The 21377-nt window shown below is 37.5% G+C and overlaps 1 protein-coding gene across 2 annotated transcripts in view; it reads right to left on the reverse strand.

The window, feature by feature from the left end:
* AASDHPPT (aminoadipate-semialdehyde dehydrogenase-phosphopantetheinyl transferase) overlaps nucleotides 1-21377 on the reverse strand; it is a 27406-nt gene continuing 6029 nt past the window's right edge. The window contains exons 3-7 of one of the 2 annotated variants that reach the window (XM_019668482.1): nucleotides 12145-12266; nucleotides 11356-11517; nucleotides 4082-4153; nucleotides 2114-2264; nucleotides 1-1790 (exon numbers count right to left, since the gene is read on the reverse strand). In XM_019668482.1, the coding sequence (XP_019524027.1) occupies nucleotides 1726-1790; nucleotides 2114-2264; nucleotides 4082-4153; nucleotides 11356-11517; nucleotides 12145-12266 (572 nt within the window). In that variant the 3' untranslated portion in view covers nucleotides 1-1725. Of the gene's footprint in view, nucleotides 2265-4081; nucleotides 4154-11355; nucleotides 11518-12144; nucleotides 12267-21377 lie in introns of both variants that reach the window. The other variant, XM_019668483.1, reaches the window with a different exon arrangement.

A 21377-nucleotide genomic window follows, 5' to 3' on the forward strand; every position in this document is an offset into this window, starting at 1 on the left:
TATCTGGCTCATAAAAATTCAATATGTTAATCATTTTATTATTATAATGACAAGACAGATGAGTTTTTCATATCACCATTACATTCATGCTAGAGGTAACAATGCTTCTTCTATTATAAATGCTACTTGATCTTTTAAAACACGTTATTTAGTATGCTTGGAACATGTTGGCATGCTTAATAAAATAAAGAAATTATAAAACATTCCAAATCTTTTTTACTAAGCGAAGTATCTAATTGTATACAATTTACACACAACTTTCAATTTTAGTAACAGAAACAATGAAATTATTTCACTTCTTGATATTTAACAATAATAAGACTTTAACTCCCCAAGACATGCACTATATAACCATGTAATAGATTCTGTCATCAATATGATGGTCTTGGCATCTTATATATTATGTTCCCACTTTAAATTAAGCCCTATTTACTAAAATAAAAACAAGCAAAGACAATGAACAGATCTTTCATAAAAAAGGAATACAAATAGCCAATAAGAACACTGACATATCAACCTCATTTGTAATGAAAGAAATACAAATTAAAAATAAGGTACCATTTTCCACTTATATTGGCAAAGAGTACATTAAAAAAAATAGCATCTACAGATGACCAAGGAGTATGTGGGGGGTGGGGGGGCAGTAAAAGGGTGTCACACATATAAAACTAATTGGAAGTGTAAACTGTACAGCCTTTTCGGAGAGAAATTTGACAATACTTATTAAAAACTTTTTAAACCCTTTGAACTAATCATTCCACTTCCAGAACTTTCTCAAGGACAGTTCTTGAAAAAATTTCAAATTGTATTTCAAAATGTGGTTACAAGAATATTCATTGAACCACTGCTGACAGTGAAATCTCAGACAATCAAAATGTCTAACAAATAGGAGAAAATGAGTCAATTTGTGGCATAACTTCCTTAGGGCAGGCAGTGTGGGCTTCCCCTCAACTTTGGCTTAGCTTCTCCCTTCCCAAGGGGCCACTTCCCGCAGAAGCTAATCATGTCAGAGATCAGCTGCTACAGCGACCTGATCTGAGGCAAGGGAAACTGAGGGGAAATCTTCTGGGGGCTTGTGGGAAATGTACTCCTCACGGACAAAATTGAGATGTAAGAGGAAAAATGGACTTTCTTTTCTTTTAGATGCAGTTTTATGAAGACATGAAGCTGGAAGTTATAGCAGCAATTCCTATGACCGACCAGGAGGGAGATAAGCCTAAGGCAAAACAAACTGAGGCTGCGGCAAAAAGAGGGTCCTTAATGACAGCTCTGAACTGTGTTGTGTGAGATACAAATGGCCCTGGTTACTTAAGTGAATTCAATTTGGACACTGCTACCGCTAATCAAAAGCATCCTGACATGAGCCACACAACAGAAAACTTCAGGGCCAGTAAAAGTTATGCCACAGAAGTACATTTTTATGAACAGCAGATGTGCAGTTAAAAGGAAAAAAAAATTACAAAACAGTATGTTCCCATCTTTTTAAAACAACAACAACAACAACAATCAAACAAACAAGTATATTAATACAGATTCATTTACCAAGAGAAAGATCTGGAAATACACTCCAGGTTTTAGAAACAGTTCTCTCTGAAATAGTTCTCTCTGAAAGATAGGAATTTAAATGTTTTCTTTTTGCGTATTTGCATTTTCTATTTTTTGCTACAATAAGCATGTACAGGCATACCTCAGAGATATTGCAGGTTCTGTTCCAGACCACTGTAATCAAGCGAGTCGTAATCTTTTTGCTAGTGGAGGGTCTTGCCTTCCATTTGTAAAAAATGCAACACCTGTGAAATGCAATAGAGTGAAGCACAATAAAGCGAAGCACAATAAAATGAGGTATGCCTGTATCACTTTAAGTTTCTGCCACCCTTTCTATCTCTTCTGTCAATCCAATGTGACTCTGGGGAGGAAGAAAAGATAAACATGTATTCTACTCAGCTATCTTGAACTGGGAGTATGCTTTTTTAATAGGAAAAGTTGTGTCTTTCTTTTTTAAACTGTTTTGTGAAATAAAATGATACTATCAGGCATTTATTTTTTAGTGAATACAGAATATTACAAACAGTTTTGATTTCCCTTTGTTACTTATCATATCATGACTTTGTACCATTTCGTATTAGAATTTCCTCTGTGAAGCAAAAACAGTCCCAAAATGAAGGATCTTCAGGGGTCATAGGAACAGCAGATGATATTAAATCATTAAAGGTGAGAATAGTAAACTGCCTCTGGGATGGTTTAGAATCATCTTGAGATGGAACCTAAGAGGGAAGAAATAGATAAGTTCATTGTTACACTGCATATTAACATTATGATCAATTTTATAATTAGGAAAATATAAGAAATAAGACCAAATCACATTTCAGTAAAATTACAACATAGTAGGATTTCTAGATAATTATTTTTACTCCTTATATTAGTGTTACCAATATAACAAATTAAGAAAAATATGAAATAACCTGATTCTCAAGCTTTTTGTATATAACAATAACCTGTAGTATTTGTTTAAAATGTAGACTTACTGAGCCACACATCCAAAAATTCTGATTCAGTAGATCAGTTAAAAGGAATCCCAAAATATATGACAAGCAGGTGGGTTATTCTGATTGTGGGCGGGGGGAGGGGGGTGGGCACCAGGCAAACTTCTGAGCAATACTCTAGAAGGTAGGTCTGATAAAATTCCCATTAACCACACAGAGATGCAACATTTCTTTAGGAAGTGACTCATTCCACACTGAATTTAAACTGTATCTTATACTCTGAGATAGTAGTGCCCTTGTTCAAAACTCAACCCAATGTAGACCTCCTTTAACATTCTACACATTCTAGTAAAAATACTATTTGGGTTACATAGTGCTTTAACAAGGTCAGTACCTATTTTATGTGATTTATATCTCACAACTATGCTGATATGGTTGTTTTCTCAATTTTATAGATGGGGAAATTCAGGCTCAGGAAGATCAACCAATTTGCATAAGCTCACAATACAGTTTAAACGGTAGACCTGGGCCTTCTGAATAGCATCCTTCTCCTTTTCCCACTATGATGCTGCCTAAATACGATCCTGCCACTGAAATAGAAAGAAACTACTGCATGTGCAAATGTTACAAAAATATAATAAAGCTCTATGGAAGCATAAGGTATTCACAGAGTGTAGAGCAGAGGTAAGCTAGGACAGGTAACAAGGACAGAACATCTTCAGATAACAGGGATCAATTTTAACATGCCACCCCTTTTTAAGGAAGGTAATCTCTGAAGAATTTTAATCCTTTGTTAATCTATCAAAGGCATGGTCTGTGCACTGAGCTATTTTTCTAGAGATAATGATGTATACATTGATCACACCACATTTTCTCACATGGATTCCCTAATGATATACATATAGCTTCAATTATTTTAACATTATCAGTATTCCTTAAATGTTATACTATCACAAAATCACAACTATATGTAGGCTGAGAGTCCTTGACCCTAAGGTTTTTAAAAAAAATTTTCCACTTAGCAATCAACAGCACAAGAAAGTAAAACTAGATTATGATTGGAAGAATTGAGACTGATGATATGCCAGAATATGATACAAGGTCTCTCACGTGTTTCACACTATAACTTGGGAATAAATAATTGAGGAGCATCCTATAAAAGGGGGAAGAGGTTAAATTTGCCAGATAATTCCATTACTCACTCTCTATCAACTTGGTACCTTTCTATTCAAACAGTCCCAATTCACTGGGAAATAAACCACTGTTAAGATGACTAAGGCAGTGATTTTCTTGAATTTCAACTCAAACTATGAGTACTAGGAAAGAACTACCAAAGGTTTTTCTTTGCAACATTTAAGTATTCGAGCATAAAACAGGTAACATGCTTCTTAAAATTTTCTGTGCAATCTCAGATGATCTTAAGGATTTGATAACAAAAAAAACTTCTAAATCTATAATCTAAAAATAAACAAACAAACAAACAAACAAAAAAGCCTTCTAACCTGATATAAACCAAATGATTATTTCTATCAATAAAGACAAACTCAGCATTGATTCATGCTTTTAAAACATAAGTCAGAGAAATCTTAAAATCTTACATCCTGATGTCTAGATCCATCGGGTTTCCTAAGAGCTACTGCAACAAAATGGTGCTCATCTATTTTGCTTTCCTGAAAAATAAAAGGTTAAGTAAAGACAGATTACTAAATGTGTAAACTTAGAAATACTTTCGTTTACATTTTAAAAATCTCAACCTCTCTCTACACACACGCGCGCACATTTACACACACACACACACACACACACTTCCCCCCCTCCCCCACCCTCTCCCCAACCCATTTATGGAAAAGTCACATACATTTTGAACCTTTAATCTGAAATATTTCAACATGTATTTCCTAACAGGGATATTCTCTCACATAACCACAGCAGTTAATAACTGTGGTAATTTAACATGGAAATGATACTTCAATATACTCTGTATTCTAAATTTTGAATTAATCCAATAATATCCTTTACAGCATTCCCCCCCTCCAGTACAGTAGGCAGTTTAGAGTCAAGTATTGCATTTGGCTGTCATGTCTTGTTAGCCTTTCGACATTAAATATTTTAAAATACAAGCCTCCTTCTCTCCTTTTTACTAATAGAACATTGCTCATTTTTGGTTTGTCTGATGTTTCTTAATGATTATTTATATAACACATTCTCAATCAGAGACTACATAGATGAAGTGTGCTATCCAGAGGCACATCTAGATTGCCATCTGCCTCACTAATGTTAATTCTGTATATGCTTAAAGTTAGCATTAAAAAAGATTGCAACACGGGTTTATAAACATTTAGTTGACTATATACTATAGCCTATGGAAAATCATGGTGAAATTTTATAGGTAAGACAAATAATATCCAATTTTCTATTTTCCCCTATGTATGAGACAAAACGGGGGAAGGGGGGCGCCTTACAAGGTGATACTGAAAAGGTTACCAGAGAAAGTTATGAACTATAAAAAAATTAAACAAAATTTTCACAAAAAGGCCACTTTATTAAGGCATTAAGGCATTCTTCCATAAGAGATCAGTTGAGATAGGAAGCTACAATCAGAAATAGTATTACTTAAAGATTTTTCATCCTTTACCCTCTTCTTTTCTTCATATCTTAATATATCCAAATTAGCAAAAAATAAAATTCAGTAAGGATAAACTTAGGAAAGTATGTTTAAGGAAAAAATTGTAACTAGCTATGTATTAGAAAAGATTTAATAGGTCAGTTATTTTCCCTAAAAAAATAAGCTCACAATATTTATTATAATAAACAAAACTATTGTTTTTATACATGGTTATCCTCCCATTCTTTACACTGAATATACTGATAATATGAACATTGTAACATAGAAAGATGTTTTAGTTATAATTACTTTTGGAAAACCACTTAGATGAGCAGTGTCTGTACCTTAGGCAAATAGCAGAGGTAATCATGAGCAATTACCACTTTTCTCGTTCAGCCTGTTTACTAAAATGCCAACATGCTTTGCACAATTTATCCACTTACCTTGTTGCAAGCCAAATTTCAATGAGACTGATTTCAAAATAAAAATTCGTATCTACTCAGACCTCATCAGCATCATATAAACACAAAATTTGACACAGCAAAACAAGAAAAGCTATTTTACAAAGGCTCAGTTATCAAACATTAATATTTGATATCCCTCTAGAATAAAAGCTCTATGAGGTGATGAACTTTGCCCTAAATCCCTTCTGCCTAGGATGAGACTTATAATAAATTATTAGTTACAAAAGAAATGAAACCAGCAGCAAGCCAGCTAGCTAGGCAAGCTGGTTCATTCAAGTTTAATTTTAAGACTTTATAAATTTTTAAGATTTTCCTAATCTTATAACTTTTTATCCATAAAATTACTATGAATACCAAATGTCTTTATCATCTCCAACAAACCCAAATGAACAAAAATATTTTATCTTTTTAGGAGAGAGCTTAGCGTTAGATTACAAAGATCAATCTGCTTCAGTAAAATTGTATATCCTCTTCTTAGTATGTATTCTGCCTTATAAACAAAGTAAAATAAAAGTTTAAGCTATAACTTAAAACAGTTAAATTTTATAATTTTTCCCCAATGGAATGTATCTGTTTTAAATGTTAACATTTCTACTTACTTAAGTATTTGCCTTTCAAAAAGCATCTAATCTCATCATTTGAAACTTTTTGGTGGTAACTTTCCTAACAGAAACTGGTTATGAAAATTGAGAACCTATGAAAATATGAGATTCCTCTTAGCGTAAGATTTCCTACTTTTTCTAGAGTATTATTTTTCCAAGTGTAAAATACAATATTCAGGTAAGTGGACAATCCTTTGAATTTGTTGTAATAAATAATAGACTCTTGATGATGTTCATGTTACCGTTTTAGGTCTGTAACAGATATAATGCTAAATAAGATACTGCTCCTGCCCTCAGGAAAAAGCACTGGGGAAGTTAAACAAGTAGATAAGTGCAGAGATTATGAGGCAAAATGTGGTAAGTCATAAGAAAGAAAAAAATAATAACTTGGTCTTAAAGGAAATAAAGAAAAGTCTCCCGAGTTGGGCAGGAAGGAGACGGGGTGATGGCGGGTGTGGTTGAGAGGGAGGTCATGGAAGAACTAGAAAAAACATAAAAAGGGCTGGGGATACTGAAGAAATAGCAGATTGTGATTTGCCTGCGAGGTGGAGTACACACGTAGGGAGTGATGAAGACTGAAGCAAAATAATAAAACAGGAACCCAGATGGGAGCTTACTTGAATGAGTCCAAGTCAGATATAAAGAGAGTCCATGCTGGGGAAATGGCAGGGGGCAAAGTTTTCAGAGGGGAGCATGCCACTGTTAACTAAACCGACTGGTATGAAAAGGGGAGGGGGAGAGGAACCAAAAATGGGTCTGGGCTTTTTATCCTGGATGATGACATGGTGGTACCATCAAAAAAGCAAAGTTAGCAAAAGAAATAACTTAAAGGGTAATCTGCAGAAATTAAGGTGTCTATGGAATCTTCAGCTAGAAACACACAGTAGTGAGAAATAGAGGAGTCTGAGAGTGGAAGAATATGACTTAGACTTAGTAATTATATACAGAAAGGTAGACTGCTTGAGACTGCTAATTGTGAGTGGGTCCGTGAAACGAAAGGAACAAACGCTTAAGAAAATGTCTCCATTCAGAGGGTGGCAATGAAGCACATTTTTTAAGTATGAGTCTCAGGGGTTTTGTCCTCTTTTCTATACACTATTATATGTTACAGATGGTTTCAGACTACCTTCCACTAACAGCTCTCTTTTAATGACAAACCTATTCTCTCCTTAAGGCTCTCAGATTCCATTTTAGAGATGCTCTCTTCTTGAATGTTAAAGACAGTAAGCAGGTATTTTTTCAAATCTTCGTTTTCTTTATAATTTTCACTTACAGCGTTCTTGAATGTTCAAGGAAATTAATGTTCCTTTTTTCTTAGGATGTAGAATTTTACCATATGTCCTATGATGGCATTGTCCTGTAGTTCTGCTCGGATGAGGATCGTATCCTTAGCTTTCCGCATCATTTACTTCGGTGCCAGTGGATACCTTCCAGATGCACACCTAGAGCTAAGGTTGTTACTATTTCTGGTGTCCTGCAGGCATTCTTTTAATGCTGCCAGCAGAACTAGGACTTTTTTTTTTCAGCTTAGCTAACCTGTTCTCACAGGTTAGAAGAGATAGTCGCCAGCATGTAGTGTTTACTAGGGATTTGTCCTGTCTCCAGCCCAGGCAACACTACTTTCTCAAATGGCCTGTATACTTAAATTTAGTCACCAAATACATATGAAAAAAAAAAACCTAGTCATAGGGCCAATGGTGTTTGGTCATGACTGGCTGTTTCAGGTAGTGTCTGCACAACAGGGTAAGAGGGAGTAGACTGCTGCCAAGCTGTCCTGTGCAGACCTTTCATTCGGAGTTACACTTAAGAAGTGAGGAAGGGCTGAACCTTTTTCGTACCTTGTCTTCAGTTTACTAAAGGAGCTAGACTCCATGGTGTAGGAATAGAAGGCAACTTATTCTCTCTTAACCATTTCCCTTTAAACAAGTTCTGACAATTCCTTTTTCTCTTTCCCTGGATGAAATCTTGAACAGATCTTATAAATGACATTTTTAATCACTCTCAAGTATCGTATTTTCTCTGAATCAAGATGCTTTGTCCTGTTTAATTGAAATTCAGTTTTATTTTCACCTCATAAAGAGCATCTTCCTCTCACAAAGCCAGCTCAAACCTAATTCAGAGTTGGAAGCCTCCAACAGGGAAAGAAAGGGACTAATTTCATCTCCTTTCCTAACTCCAGAGTCCGTGTCCCCCCCCCCCCGCCACTATGCTGCCCTCCTTCTTCTAGAGTGGGTGAATTTAGTGTGTGCCTGAAAACGGGAAGGGTTAAGAAGGAAAAGGAGGACAGGGCAGTGAAGATCTTTCATGCCACCGTGGTGACTTTAGTCGCAGCCCTCCCTCAGCTGCACGCCCAAAGGCCATTTACCTTGTGGGGTTTTAGAGGTGCCCTGACAGGAACCTCCTACCTGGCGTTTCTCAACTCCAGGTATGCCTTCTTTAGCTCTAGGCTCATCATTCTCCCCCAAACCCTGGTTTCTTGCTGTCCACACCAGCAGACTCATTCTGTTAAATTCACTCTCCCCTCCTGGACCTGTTTATAGTGTAATAAACAATCCACTTAAATGTATGCACCTAACATATACACTTTTCTTATTTACATAACTAGTACACTGAATGGGCAAAAGATTCAGGATCACTTCGTAAACAGTTTATTCTTCCATGGCTGCCTTCAAATGTGCCCTGATGGGTCTCCCTTTCCAGCTCTTGGACAAACCTTTAGGCAAACCCCATAGCTTTTTAGTCACTTTTGGCTTAAAAAAAGAAATCGCAGGGGCCAGCTGAGTGGCTCAGTTGGTTAAGAGTTAGCTTAAGAGCGTGCACTCTTAACAAGGCTGCTGGTTCGACTCCCTCATGGGATGGTAGCTATACCCACCCGCAACTAAGATTGTAACACAGCACCTTGAGCTTAGCAGCCACAAGCTGCCGACGGGCAGCCAGATGGCGACTGGTGCCCCCACAACTAAGATTAAAGAACAACTTGGCTGGTCCCCCTCCCCAATTCCCCAACATTGTTCCCCTCCCCCAATTCCCCAATTCAAAAAACAACTTTTTTAAAAAACCACATTTCAATCCTAGAACAAATGCACAATCGTCCCCTTGGCCTCACTCTGCTCTTCTATTCTTCCTCTTGCACTGTGGTTTCCTTAAGGTGGGTGGCAGAGAGGACGGGGATTGAAGGAAAGGGGCAAAGTAATGACAAATGCTACTGTCCAAGTAATGCAGTTTTTAGAACCCTAGGTCATATCTAGTATCCAAATGCTGGCTTATCTCATGGATGGGCATCTGTGGAATGATCAAACAACCACTTCCAGCTCTTTCGCCCTGTACCACTACCTGGAGCTGGCAGTACATTCTGATCTCTTGTAATTCCTGCCCTCAGCAATGAATACACAGTAGAATACTCATGGCTTCTTTCTTCTGGAGTTCCTTTCGAGTGGACTCCTTTCAAGATACTTCAAGCCTAGTGGCTATCATTTTCCATAGCATCTATTTGGTCCCCAGGACCTCAGACAACTTTGCCACCTAAAAAGGTGAAGCACAACGGGCCCAAGCATTGACTTTTCCCCTCCTCACTCTGCTGCTAGGCCTGCCCCCTCCCCAAACTAAGAATAAAAGATCCCCCCCGCCCCGCCCCAAAAGAAAGAGAATAAAGGATTCCCCATGAGTGAAATGGCTGAGGTTTACCCCTTTAAGTCTTAAAGCATTTTTAAATAATTTTGGTTACAATTTTTAAAATTGTACTCTTAAAATATAGTATCTTAAATATAACTTACTCTTTAATTGATATAACCCGTACATTACTTGGTATGTTAGCAGTTTTGACACAGCTCTTTCTCAAAATACTTTCTGCCCTTGGATCCCATAACGTATTTTACTTTAAACTATTTTGGTCATTCTTTCTCAGTCTCCTCCAACCCACCTTTAAATATGAGTCTTCTCAGGAGTCTGTCTGTCTGTCCTAGGGTCTCTCTCTCTTCTAACTTAGATAATCTCAAAGCTGTACCTTTAAATCCCATGACTTCAACTACCATGCACACGTTAATGATTATGAATTTTTGTCCCTCTAGCCCAGCCCTTCATTCTATTCACCTACTTGATACCTTCACTTAGAGCTTTCAATGCATCTCAAACTTAAATCCCATTTGTTCTCTAGTAACCGGTTGCTCAATAGATGGTCCTGTAAATCACAGAATAGATCATAACATCTCTGAATCCCACGTCCTTAATCTCCACATACCATCATAGACGGGACTCTCTGATCTTACCATGCTCTACTTAACGCCTGTTAAATTCTCTTGAAAAAATTAGCGAACACCTCCTATTTTATCCACTCATCACTAATTCTTTATTCTGGGGACTGACCTTCTCTGCACACAATTCAGGTCATTACTGCAGGAACAACTACATTATTATATAACCATTTGTTGGGCTCTGGACACCTGGCCACTTTCCTTGGCTACAGTTATTGGTCAGGAGATAAGCACTTGATGCAAGGAAGGCCAGGGAGTCCCTTCCCCAGGACTTTTAGGACTTGGAACAGAAAGTGAGTTCACCAATCTCTGTGGGTTGTTTACATGCAAGAGTGGTAGGCAGCCATGTTTCCTGCCACACAGACCAGAGAAGTTAAGAAAGCTGGTGTACACAATGAGAAACAAGGTGGGAGAAAATGAAGCCAGGCAAAGTAAAATATAAGAGTTCTGAGTTCTCAGTAACTAATTCTACTTAATTCTGAGGCCCAGTGCCATGAAACACTGCAACAGCCTATGTCCTTTTGGCTAAATGAGTTTATGCTGGGTTTCTCTCACTGGCAACCAAGAATTGCTGGTGGCAGAAACCAAACAGAGAGAGACCATACTCTTTGACCCAACCCACAATGGCCTGCATGATCTCATCAGTCTAACCTGGAATCCCCTCATCACCTTACAGCCAAAACAACTTCCGTTGGCCATTTACACACACACAGATCTTTCTATTCCAGGGCCTCTTTTCCCTTCCCATTTTATTTAATTCACTGTGACTTATCTTTCAAGTATCGGCTTACATGTTGTATGTTCTCATAGTATCCCTGACTTCACCTTCAGCACCAGGATGGGATTCCAGTTGTGTCTAGCTTCAGTGACTAGCCTCCCCAAATTAATCTCACATACATGCACAAAATAAGAAAATTCTTACAGTAACAGCAATTCGGATAAATTTCTTACCTCAAATGCCCATTCTTTTTCTTCTTCCCCATCCAGAAATAAACGTGTTTCTTTATAAACTTGGCCTATATCCAGGTTTAATGGGGATATATCAAATTCAAGCCTCTGCAATTCAAATCCTAGCCCAACACCTATGGCTTTTATGAAGCTTTCTTTTAGTGCCTAAGATAAAAAGAAACATTTGCTCTTAGAGCTTTTAATAGATAAAATTTTTCATAAAACCTGCAGGCCCAACAAATCTGGATTTTTCACTCTATACGACATTATGGCTATATGTGATTTTTTACTCTTATAGTAGCATGAAGAAAAGCCAGCAGTGTGACCTTAAGGCAAACCCGTTAAGCTCCCAGTGCCTCCACTTTCTCCCGTGTAACATGTAACAATAATAGCACTTTCCTCAGAGGGCTGCTATAATTACATTAACTAACTTATAAAGAGCTTCAAGTCATGTATTCTGGCATATAGCAAATTCTATGTGTTTGTTAAATAAGACTTCACGTGTATGAGTTCCTTTAAAACAGAAAACATTAAGCATTATTTATAAAAAAGTGATAAATAAAATGTCGTTTTAGCTTCAAAAGTAAGTACCTTCTCATTGAGCATTAAATACATGTTCATATGTATTATAATAATGCATACAAAAAAAAATCATGAAGTTCCAAGGTAATGACCTATTTACTTAAAACATTGTATGAACTACCACGTAACCAAAAAATTGTGCTCCTATTTTTAGCAAAGATAATGGAATCATCACAGGAATTTACTCTCAAAATCAGAAAGAAATTATACCCAATTCCTATAAAACATATCCAGCTGAGTCCATTCGTCCTTAAAGCTTTTGATTGTTTCCCATTCTTTGTTGGTAAACTTTCTTTTCATAATATGAAAGAATTCTGAAATTGAGCCACGACCTGTCAATTGAGGAAATAAAGAATTAAAAATAGCAGTTCTATTATTAAATCTGTTAAACACAGCACATAAAACTATAGGCCAACCTTACTTTGTCACAGTAAATAGTCACAGTAAAATTATAATTATGTGCTTGTCTCTCTTTACTACTAGGCAGGACCTTCCTATCGTTGTTCATTTGTTTATTCTACAAGTACGTAGAATATGTACAAATGTTATACAAATATGTAATGAACTAATGATTAAAAACAAATCGATCATGGTTCCTGCCCTCACACATACTGCCTAACTGGCCTATCAGAAAGCCTGGCCAAGGTAGATGAACCACAAATGTTTACTATATGAATAAATGAACATTAACTATTATTTGGTAAGTTACTTCCTAAATGTTCTTCTGCACCATTATTTTCTAGAAAACCTTTCAAAGGTAGTCCCTCTGCCAATTCTGTTAACAAACCTTGTCTACTCTAACTCCAACTCCCATTTCTAAAATACTCAGCTTCAAAATCTGACATTCTCAGCTGGTTGACTACAACTCTAAAAGGGACAGTTGCCAACACAGTATGTTTATGGGGAGGGGAAGGATGTCAAAGCCCCATGCTTAATGCTTTACTGGCGTTTAATCACTAACTTACCCCCTGAGAAATCAACAATTAGAAATCCTATTATGATTATTCATTCTAAAAATACCCAAGTGCTAGATGCTGGGGATAACATGAAGAGCAAAGCAGACATGGTCCTTCACAGGGAGTTTACAGTTTCTCCTAGAGTAACCAACTACTTTTCCCATACTTATCTTAAGGGTAGAAAATATAAGTCAATTCTCCCACAAAATTAAGATTCCCTCACTATCCCCACTTCAAAATTATCAAAATAGTCTCCTCTTGTTTAGCCAGGAACCATTTCTAATGTCCCTATAATAATACATGATCCTATAGTTCAAGACTAAGATCCTCATTTATTTTCAAGTTCATTAGACTCATTTATCTATACTTAGCTCCCTACTCTTCTCAAGGAGAATAACTTTTCAATCCATTTTATGAATTCAACTACTGTCTACAGTTTGTATTTGTTCATATTAATATTAAAAGATTATTTCCTAAAAGTGGTCAAGCAAAGCTATAGTCATTTCATTGAACATCACTGAAATATTAAAATGTGATCTTAGAAGTCCCAGGGCAGGGGATTCTTACCCTTTTTGGGCTATGAACCCCTTTGACAGTCTGGTGCTTTTTCCTCAACACTTTTCCTTAAGGCCCTTAATAAAAACTGTCTTGTTAAAATGCAAGCATCACTAGTACATACTGGCTTGACAAATTATACACTAAACAAAGTAAAGCAAGCAAGCTTGCAAAGTGATAAAAGTAAATCTGAAGATTTTAAATACTGGGAGCACTGTATCTACATAAATCATGAACTGTTTCCTCTTGACTGGATTCTGGCACAAGCAATGTAAATAACAATGCATAGTTATCTTGGATTTGGAAGATAGCATTATATACCAGGGGTGCCAAAAAAATGAATACAAGTGGACACTTGGCTCAACATTGCTCAAGCAGTAGTTCGCCATAATCAGAAGTGTCTGGATGCTGATGGTAACCACTTTGAGTACCTCTTGTAATTGCAGAAGCCAAACGTGACTTGTATTCATCTTTTGTTATCGGTATATATTGAGTATTACAATTTTAATAGTTTTCCTTTCTTAAAATGTGTATACATCTTTTTGGCACCCTCTGTATTTTGAGTGGAATTGCAATTTAAACAGAATACCAATCAAAAAGCCTAAAATTTAAAAAGAGAAGCTTACTGTCATCTATAGTGTCATTTTATTTGCTGGTTTCTTCAAGTTATAATTTCATAATCTTCAAGAAGCCCTCTGATTTTTAACTAAATACGATGGGGCAATCAAGGAAAAAAATTTAAACATGCATGCTAATAAAAAAACGAACTGATAAACATAAAAAGCAATCTAGCACAATCACTGGAAAGCAATCAAATAACTGATTATGTACAGCTAAGCTACCTGATGTGGGCGTGTTTTCACATACTTTTGAGAGCATCTTATCTATTCCACAAAATAAGACAGCAACAGAAAAAGATGATTTTGTAAATATTCAGCCAAAGTACAACAGCGCCACACTGTGGCATTATGGTGGAACTCCACAGTGGTTGAGAACTCTTAAATATTTAGTTTATCTAGGAAATTGGAATTTTTCTTTAAAAAAATTAGTAGGAAATACCAGAATAGTACATTTATCCCTTAAGCTATCTGAAGACAGCACAATTATAAAACACATAAGTTGGCAAAGCCTCCTAATACTATCGCGTATTCATGTCTATTAGAATCTTTATTTTAATCATTCTATTGCCCATGTAAGAACGTTAAGTATACACATAAGATAAAACGACAGAAAATTTATACAGAGCCACTAACCAAGTTTTCAAAAACCATAGGCTTTTGGTTTAATCGTATAGCTTATAGCTTAATCTTTAGGGAAAGCAGTGTTAGATACTAACTACGTGTTCTACAATATCAATTAATCAAGGTCACATAATAACCAGGTTATTAAACATACTTGACTAACCTACAACAAAATAATTTCTAGTCAACACCCTTAGCTGCTATTGCAAGCCTATGGAAAAGAAAATCCTACCTGCCTCAGAACCCGAAAGCCCACCTATATCCATCTCTCTCCAAAACAAGGTCACCAATATGTTATAAATAGCATCTCAATTCAAGTTTACCACTCTTAAACAAAAGGGGCCAGTTACGTTAGCAGGGAGCTGAGCAATGTTTATCTGTGTGCTCCAAAGTAATGAAATTTAGCTTTGGATAATAAATCATATTAGAAATTCTAGTAGTTTCATTTTCTAAGTACTGGATTACATATAATCTTGCTTGCATGGGACATCACAGTCTTCTATGATTTAAGTTAATATGTACACAATAATGCTTGACTTATTAGCTCACTTGTTCAGGAATTTATTCAGATACAAACGCAAAATAAAAAATGTCTGAGCTACTAATATCGGTTTTGTGAACTACATGCACAAAGCCTGTAGTATATTACTGACAAAGGAGCTCTTTAAGCCCTCAAAGCAAGCGGCGTACAACAGTAAAAGCACTACTAGGCTGAAATATAACGACTGAGGCATGAAACTCCATTTAGGCAGTCCTGAACTGCAGTGCTCTTAGTGTTTATTTAAATGTGCATTTATGAATAAGTACGTGTATCAACATACACAGGCAAGAAAATGACCTACAGAGCTAGGGGTACTTGGCAGCAAATGTGTTACATTTCAAGTAAAGAGTAGGACTCCAAAAGCAGGATAGAGGAGCAAAGGGTGGGGCCACCGTGAGGAGCCACAGGATTTGCCTCAGGCCTTGACACATACCGTATTTGCCGGCGTATAAGACGACTGGGCATATAAGACGACCCCCTAACATTTCCACTCAAAATACAGAGTTTGTTATATACTCGCCGTATAAGACTATCCCCTCTTCCGCACACCTTCCACACACCAAATAAAAGGTAAAACAATATCAGATTTGATTTGGCCCACTGAAGTGCAAACAAGCGTATTGTATTTCGTGTCACCACATAACCGTTTTGGCGATGTTGAGCCACCATGTCTGCTACATGTTTTTCGAGTTCTGGCCAGTGTGGGGTGCCTCTTCTTAATGCACACTTACCCCTTGGCATACTCTTTAATGCTTTCTCATTTGATTTCCAGTCCCGAACCATCTTTTCTGTTACTCCATATTGTCTTGCAGCAGCACAATTATTATTTTCCTTAGCAAAGTTTATAACTTTCAGTTTAAAATTTGCATCATACTTCTTTCTTTTGGCTGGTGCCATGATAGGGATGATAGGGGTTTGACTGGTCGACATTTTCTATGCTGTACTATACAATGGTGCAGTATTGTGGTTGGCTGTTGGCTGTATACAAAGCCTGATTTGATTGGTCCCTGCTCCCTGTTTGCCCGCCCTGTCACTATAGCAGTCTGGTCCACCCTTGCATCAGCATCTCCCTGGGACCTCACTAGTGCGCAAGTGCGAGCTCTTCAACATTCTAACAGGCACCATGATAGCGCAAAATCGCAAATCTTCAATGCTTATGTAAAGAAATATACGGTAACCCGAATTACCACACTCGCAAAATCGCATAACAGCCGAGCATACACCCAGCAGCGCTGCTGATGCCTGAACGGTATGTGGAATGAAGTGGGCGGGCATCGGGAGGCCACTATGGCACGGGGCAAGCACTATGGGCAGTCTATCTGAAGTGTACCTGGTGTATAAGACGACCCCCCACTTGGAGGCATATTTTTCAGGGCCAAAAAATCGTCTTATACACCGGCAAATACGGTAATGTAATTTTCTCTGCTATGTTTCAAACTTCCTTGGGACCCAACTTCTCCCTTTTGAAATGGGAATGTCGATTCTATGCCTGTTCCACCACTGTATTTTAGAAACAGGCTGATTTGTTCTCTAGTTTTATAGGTTCACTAATGGGAAAGGAATTATTCCCCACGACAGGTTACCCACGCCTGATTTTGATGATTCAGATAAGGAGATTTGGAACTATTTGAGTTGACATTTAGATGAGACTTTGGACTTAAAATTAATGCTGCAATAGGTTAGACTTAAGAATGCTTGGATGGGGTGAATTGATTTTGTATGTGGGATGGATGTAAATTTGGCGAGGCCAGGGGACGGACTATACTGGGTTGAACAGTATCTATCTCCCAAAGTTAATGCCCACCCACAACCTCAAAATGTGACCTTAATTTGGAAATAGTCTTTGCAAGTATAATCAAGTTAAGGTGATGTTATAATGGGTTAGGGTGGGCCCTATTATCCAATGACTGGTGTCCTTATATGGAAAAACATTTAAACACACAGAGAGTATATAGGGGAAAAGACCATGTGAAGGTGAAGGCAGAATTGAAGTGACACAGGTACAAGCCAAGGAATGCCAAGGATTACCAGGGAGAGGAAAAGGAGTCTTCCCTGGAACCTTCACAGGGATCATGGCCCTATAAACACCTTGACTGACTCTAGCCTTCAGAACTGTCAGGTAATAGTACATTTCAGCTGTTTTTAAGACATCAAGCCTGTGGCAATTGGTTAGGAGCCCTAGGAAACTAATACACACATGAATACAACAACATATATACGGACACACTTACACACTCTTAAGAGCTTTAGTGTTATGGCCTTGGAGTCAAATATTCAGATCCTGGCTCCTCACTTATTTACTGTTATTTATTTACCACTTCTATGGCTGCTTCTTAAGCTATAAAATAGGGACAGACTGGGTAGATTAAGGAATAAATACATCAAGTGCACAGAACTACAATATTAAGTACTTAACAAATGTTTGCTCTAAGGTTGTCGTAGTAGTTGTTGTTATATGTATAGCTTCTTTTGCTAATTGTTTTATCAAGTTTTTTGTCCATTCATAAAGTCTTAAGTGGTTTTCCTATCAATACTTACAGAACATTTCATACATTAACAATATTAACTGTTGTCTGGCATATTTGCCACAAGTATATTCCCTGGTCTATAAGAAAAGTTTTAATATGAAATCAATCACAACTGCTAACTTTGTGGTTTCTTGCCCTTCTAAGCTTAAAAGGCATCCTTCTTTAAGAGGTCTAACCAAATATACAATTCTATTGTGTTCTAGTAATTGTTACTAAAACCTAAGTCTACTTATAGTGATGTATAGTGTGAGAAATGGATCTAATGACTTTCTGATTATCTCACTCATAAAAAAAAAAGTGGATTGGTTACAATCTTTTTCTTTGTTGGCTCTGTAAATTACATCTAATACAGTGTTTCCTAAACATTAACATGTCTAAGAATCATCTGGGAAATTGTTTAAATATAGAATCCTTGGTTCTATTTCAGAAATTCTGGTTCAGTAGGTCTGACGTTGTTTCAAGGAACCTGTACTTTTAATAAGCATCCTGGCTGATTTTAATATCCTGACCACCATTCTAGAAACAGCCTTCTATACATATAACAGTAACAACTACCACAATAACCTTAGAGAAGACACTTATTAAGTACTTAATAATTCCATGCACTTTACATGTTTATTACTAATCTACCCAACACCGGTGGTGGTATAATTGTTTAACCATCAGGATGTAAAACATACTACACACACATACAAATTCTAAAGGAATTAAAGATTTGAATGTAAAGGGCCGGCTGAGTGGAGCGATGGTTGAGAGCTGGCTTGGGACACCAGAGGGCCCCGGTTCGGATCCCACATATGAGGGCCAGTGACACTGCCCTCCACAGCTAAAACGCTGCACAACGGCTCGACCTGGAGCTGGGCTGCCGTGGGTCGCCTACGCTGCAGCCCCTGTGGCAGTGGGTTGCCATGGGCTACCGTATGTAGCCAGCAGCCAGCTTGAGTGGGCCGTCCAGAAGCCAGTGACTGATCTGCCTCGTCTGGGAAGAGCACAATGATGGTGCCAACTTGGGCCAGTGAAGCAACATCCCCCACAACTAGACTGAAGAACAAAACAACAGCAACTTGTCTGTTCCCCTTTCCCCAATTCCCCAGCTCTGTTCCCATCCCGCTTCCCCAATTTAAAAAAAAAAGATTTGAATGTAAAAAAAATTACGATCTTAGAATAAAATCTAGAAGACTCCATAATCTTCAAGTGGGAATAAATATTTTAACAATTTTTTTTCCTAACAAGACTGAATTCAGAATTTATCAAGAAAAAGGCAGGTATATTTAATTAAATAAAAAAATATATAGCAAAAAACATAACCAAAATCAAAAGATAATAAACACTGGACTCTTAACTCTTCTAGTTGTCTATTCTTTTACTAACGCCACATCTTTTGTTTACAATGCCGAATATAAGTTTTAAAAAATGGTAAGGGAGTTTCCCTCTCACTATATTTTTCATTCTCTTCTTAGCGATCAGTTTCTCCATAGAAATTTTAAATACATTTAACCCAGTTCCACAGAATTGGTCATAGAATTTATACTTGTAATTTCTTTAACTGATTATCAATAAAACCTAATATTGAGAGGACATATATTTTACAGTGCCTACATACATGGGTTTGCAGTATGGGTCCAAATACATGATTTTCTCCTGTTTAACTAAGTCACGTTGAGGCAGGTTAGGTGGCCTAGGAAATTGACAACCCCCTCCAGGGTAAAAGGTGAGGTAGGTGCCTCACTGATGACACAAGTGACTGACTGTATCCAGCACCTGCAGCTGGAGAAAAACAAGAACCAGTTTCATCCAGCAAAGATAATCCCTATGATTTACCTGGGACCTGACCTTTAGCTAATTTTAATGTCATTATAATGTTATTTGCATAGCAGTCACTACAACTCCCATCATGCATCTGACACTATGATAGTTCTGGAGAAACCAAATAAGGAAGAAAAAGCAGGAAATGGAGGGTCCTGCCCAAGGGGAGGAGACAAATGAACCACTATCAATGGGACATCACCAATTCCCACCACCCGGATGAAAACCCTTGATCATGACTTCCTTGGTGTGACTGGTTCTCAGAGTTCGCCCGCACTTTCAAGTGTGTCCTTTCATTTCCAATAAATCACTTTTGCTTTCCTGCATCTGTTTCGCTCCTGAATTCTTTCTTGCGTGGAGAGGAGAACCTGGGCACTGCTGCACTGGTTGAGTCCTCTTGGACATCCCCATGAACCTCCGGCAACAACCGTGGGCAAGTGTTTTAATCTATTCTATAAAATAATAATAGTACATTTGGCCCTTGAACATGGGTTTGGGCTGCACAGGTCCGCTTACATGTGGATTTTTTCCAATACAATCAATCCTCTGCATCCCCAGCTGTGAATTCAACCAACTACAGGCTGAAAACAGTATTTTCGATACCAGTTGGAAATCCATGGATACGGAGTGCTGACTGTTAGTGTTGTTGTACATCATTTTATATAAGGGACTTGACATCTGCAGATTTTGGTATCTGCAAAGGGTCCTGGAACCAATGATCTGCAGACATCAAAGGATGACTGTAGTTAAGTTTTGGGGGAGGTAAAAGTTATGCATGGATTTTCGACTACATGGGAGGGTCAAGTGCCCTTAACGCCCGTGTTGTTCAAGGGTCAACTGTATACGTCCTAGGCATAAGTGGATGAAATAAGATAATGCATATAAGACATTTAACACAGTGTCACACACATAGGAGCTGTTCAAGAAATACTAGCTATATATTGTGTCCCCACTCAAATCCTATGCACAGTGGAAAAGACCCATCCAGTAACTGGGAAGGAGGATCACTCCCTGCCAGTGAAGGCCTCGTTTATTCAGTAAGGAGTTAAAGGGAAGTGTGACTTATTTAAGCTACCTACCTACAGGCTCTAAATCTCCAAGCTGGGGGGAAAATGCTTTAGCTAAGCACTTCCTGCAAAATACAGATGTAGAAGAATGTAGATCAGCGAGATAGAAATGAAACTGGAATAGACTGCAACAGCAGCAACAAAGCTGAAAATTGAATCTAAGGGGGATGGAAATGGAGTAGAGAAAAGGCTAGGGAGATAAATGGAGAGTAAGGAAGAAGACTAAAGGGAAGAAATATTTTTAATCCTAACCCACTAATGAGAACAGTTTATATTCTAACTAGTATCTGATATGAATACCGTTGTCCATCGTGGTTGTGTACCCATTTTTTTCATTTTTCAACAAATTTAGTATTTTAAGTGAAATTGAGAACTACCAATTTGTACATTTAATAAGTAATTTATTGAGCACCTGCTGTGTGCTAGACACTGACAGGTACTAGGTATACTGTGGCAAAAACAAAACAAACATGGTTCCTGAACTTATCTAATGAGGGAGAACTGATAAAAATCAAATAGCAAAATTATAGTTACAAATGAGAAGGGCCGTGAAGGAAAAGATCAGGTAGTCAGGAAAGTCCTTGCCAAGGAGATACTGGCTACTTCTCATCCTTCCAGTCTCAGGTACTCAAGGAAAGGGTGGGGAGAACAGCAGAAGGATGAGCTTTTTTGCAATGACCTTGAACAAGAAAGTTTGCTACATTCATGGTAATAAAAGACAGGTGTAGACAGAAAATAGTGAGCAAAGA

Source organism: Hipposideros armiger, unplaced genomic scaffold (assembly GCF_001890085.2).
Source record: "Hipposideros armiger isolate ML-2016 unplaced genomic scaffold, ASM189008v1 scaffold_527, whole genome shotgun sequence".
Lineage (NCBI taxonomy): Eukaryota > Metazoa > Chordata > Mammalia > Chiroptera > Hipposideridae > Hipposideros > Hipposideros armiger.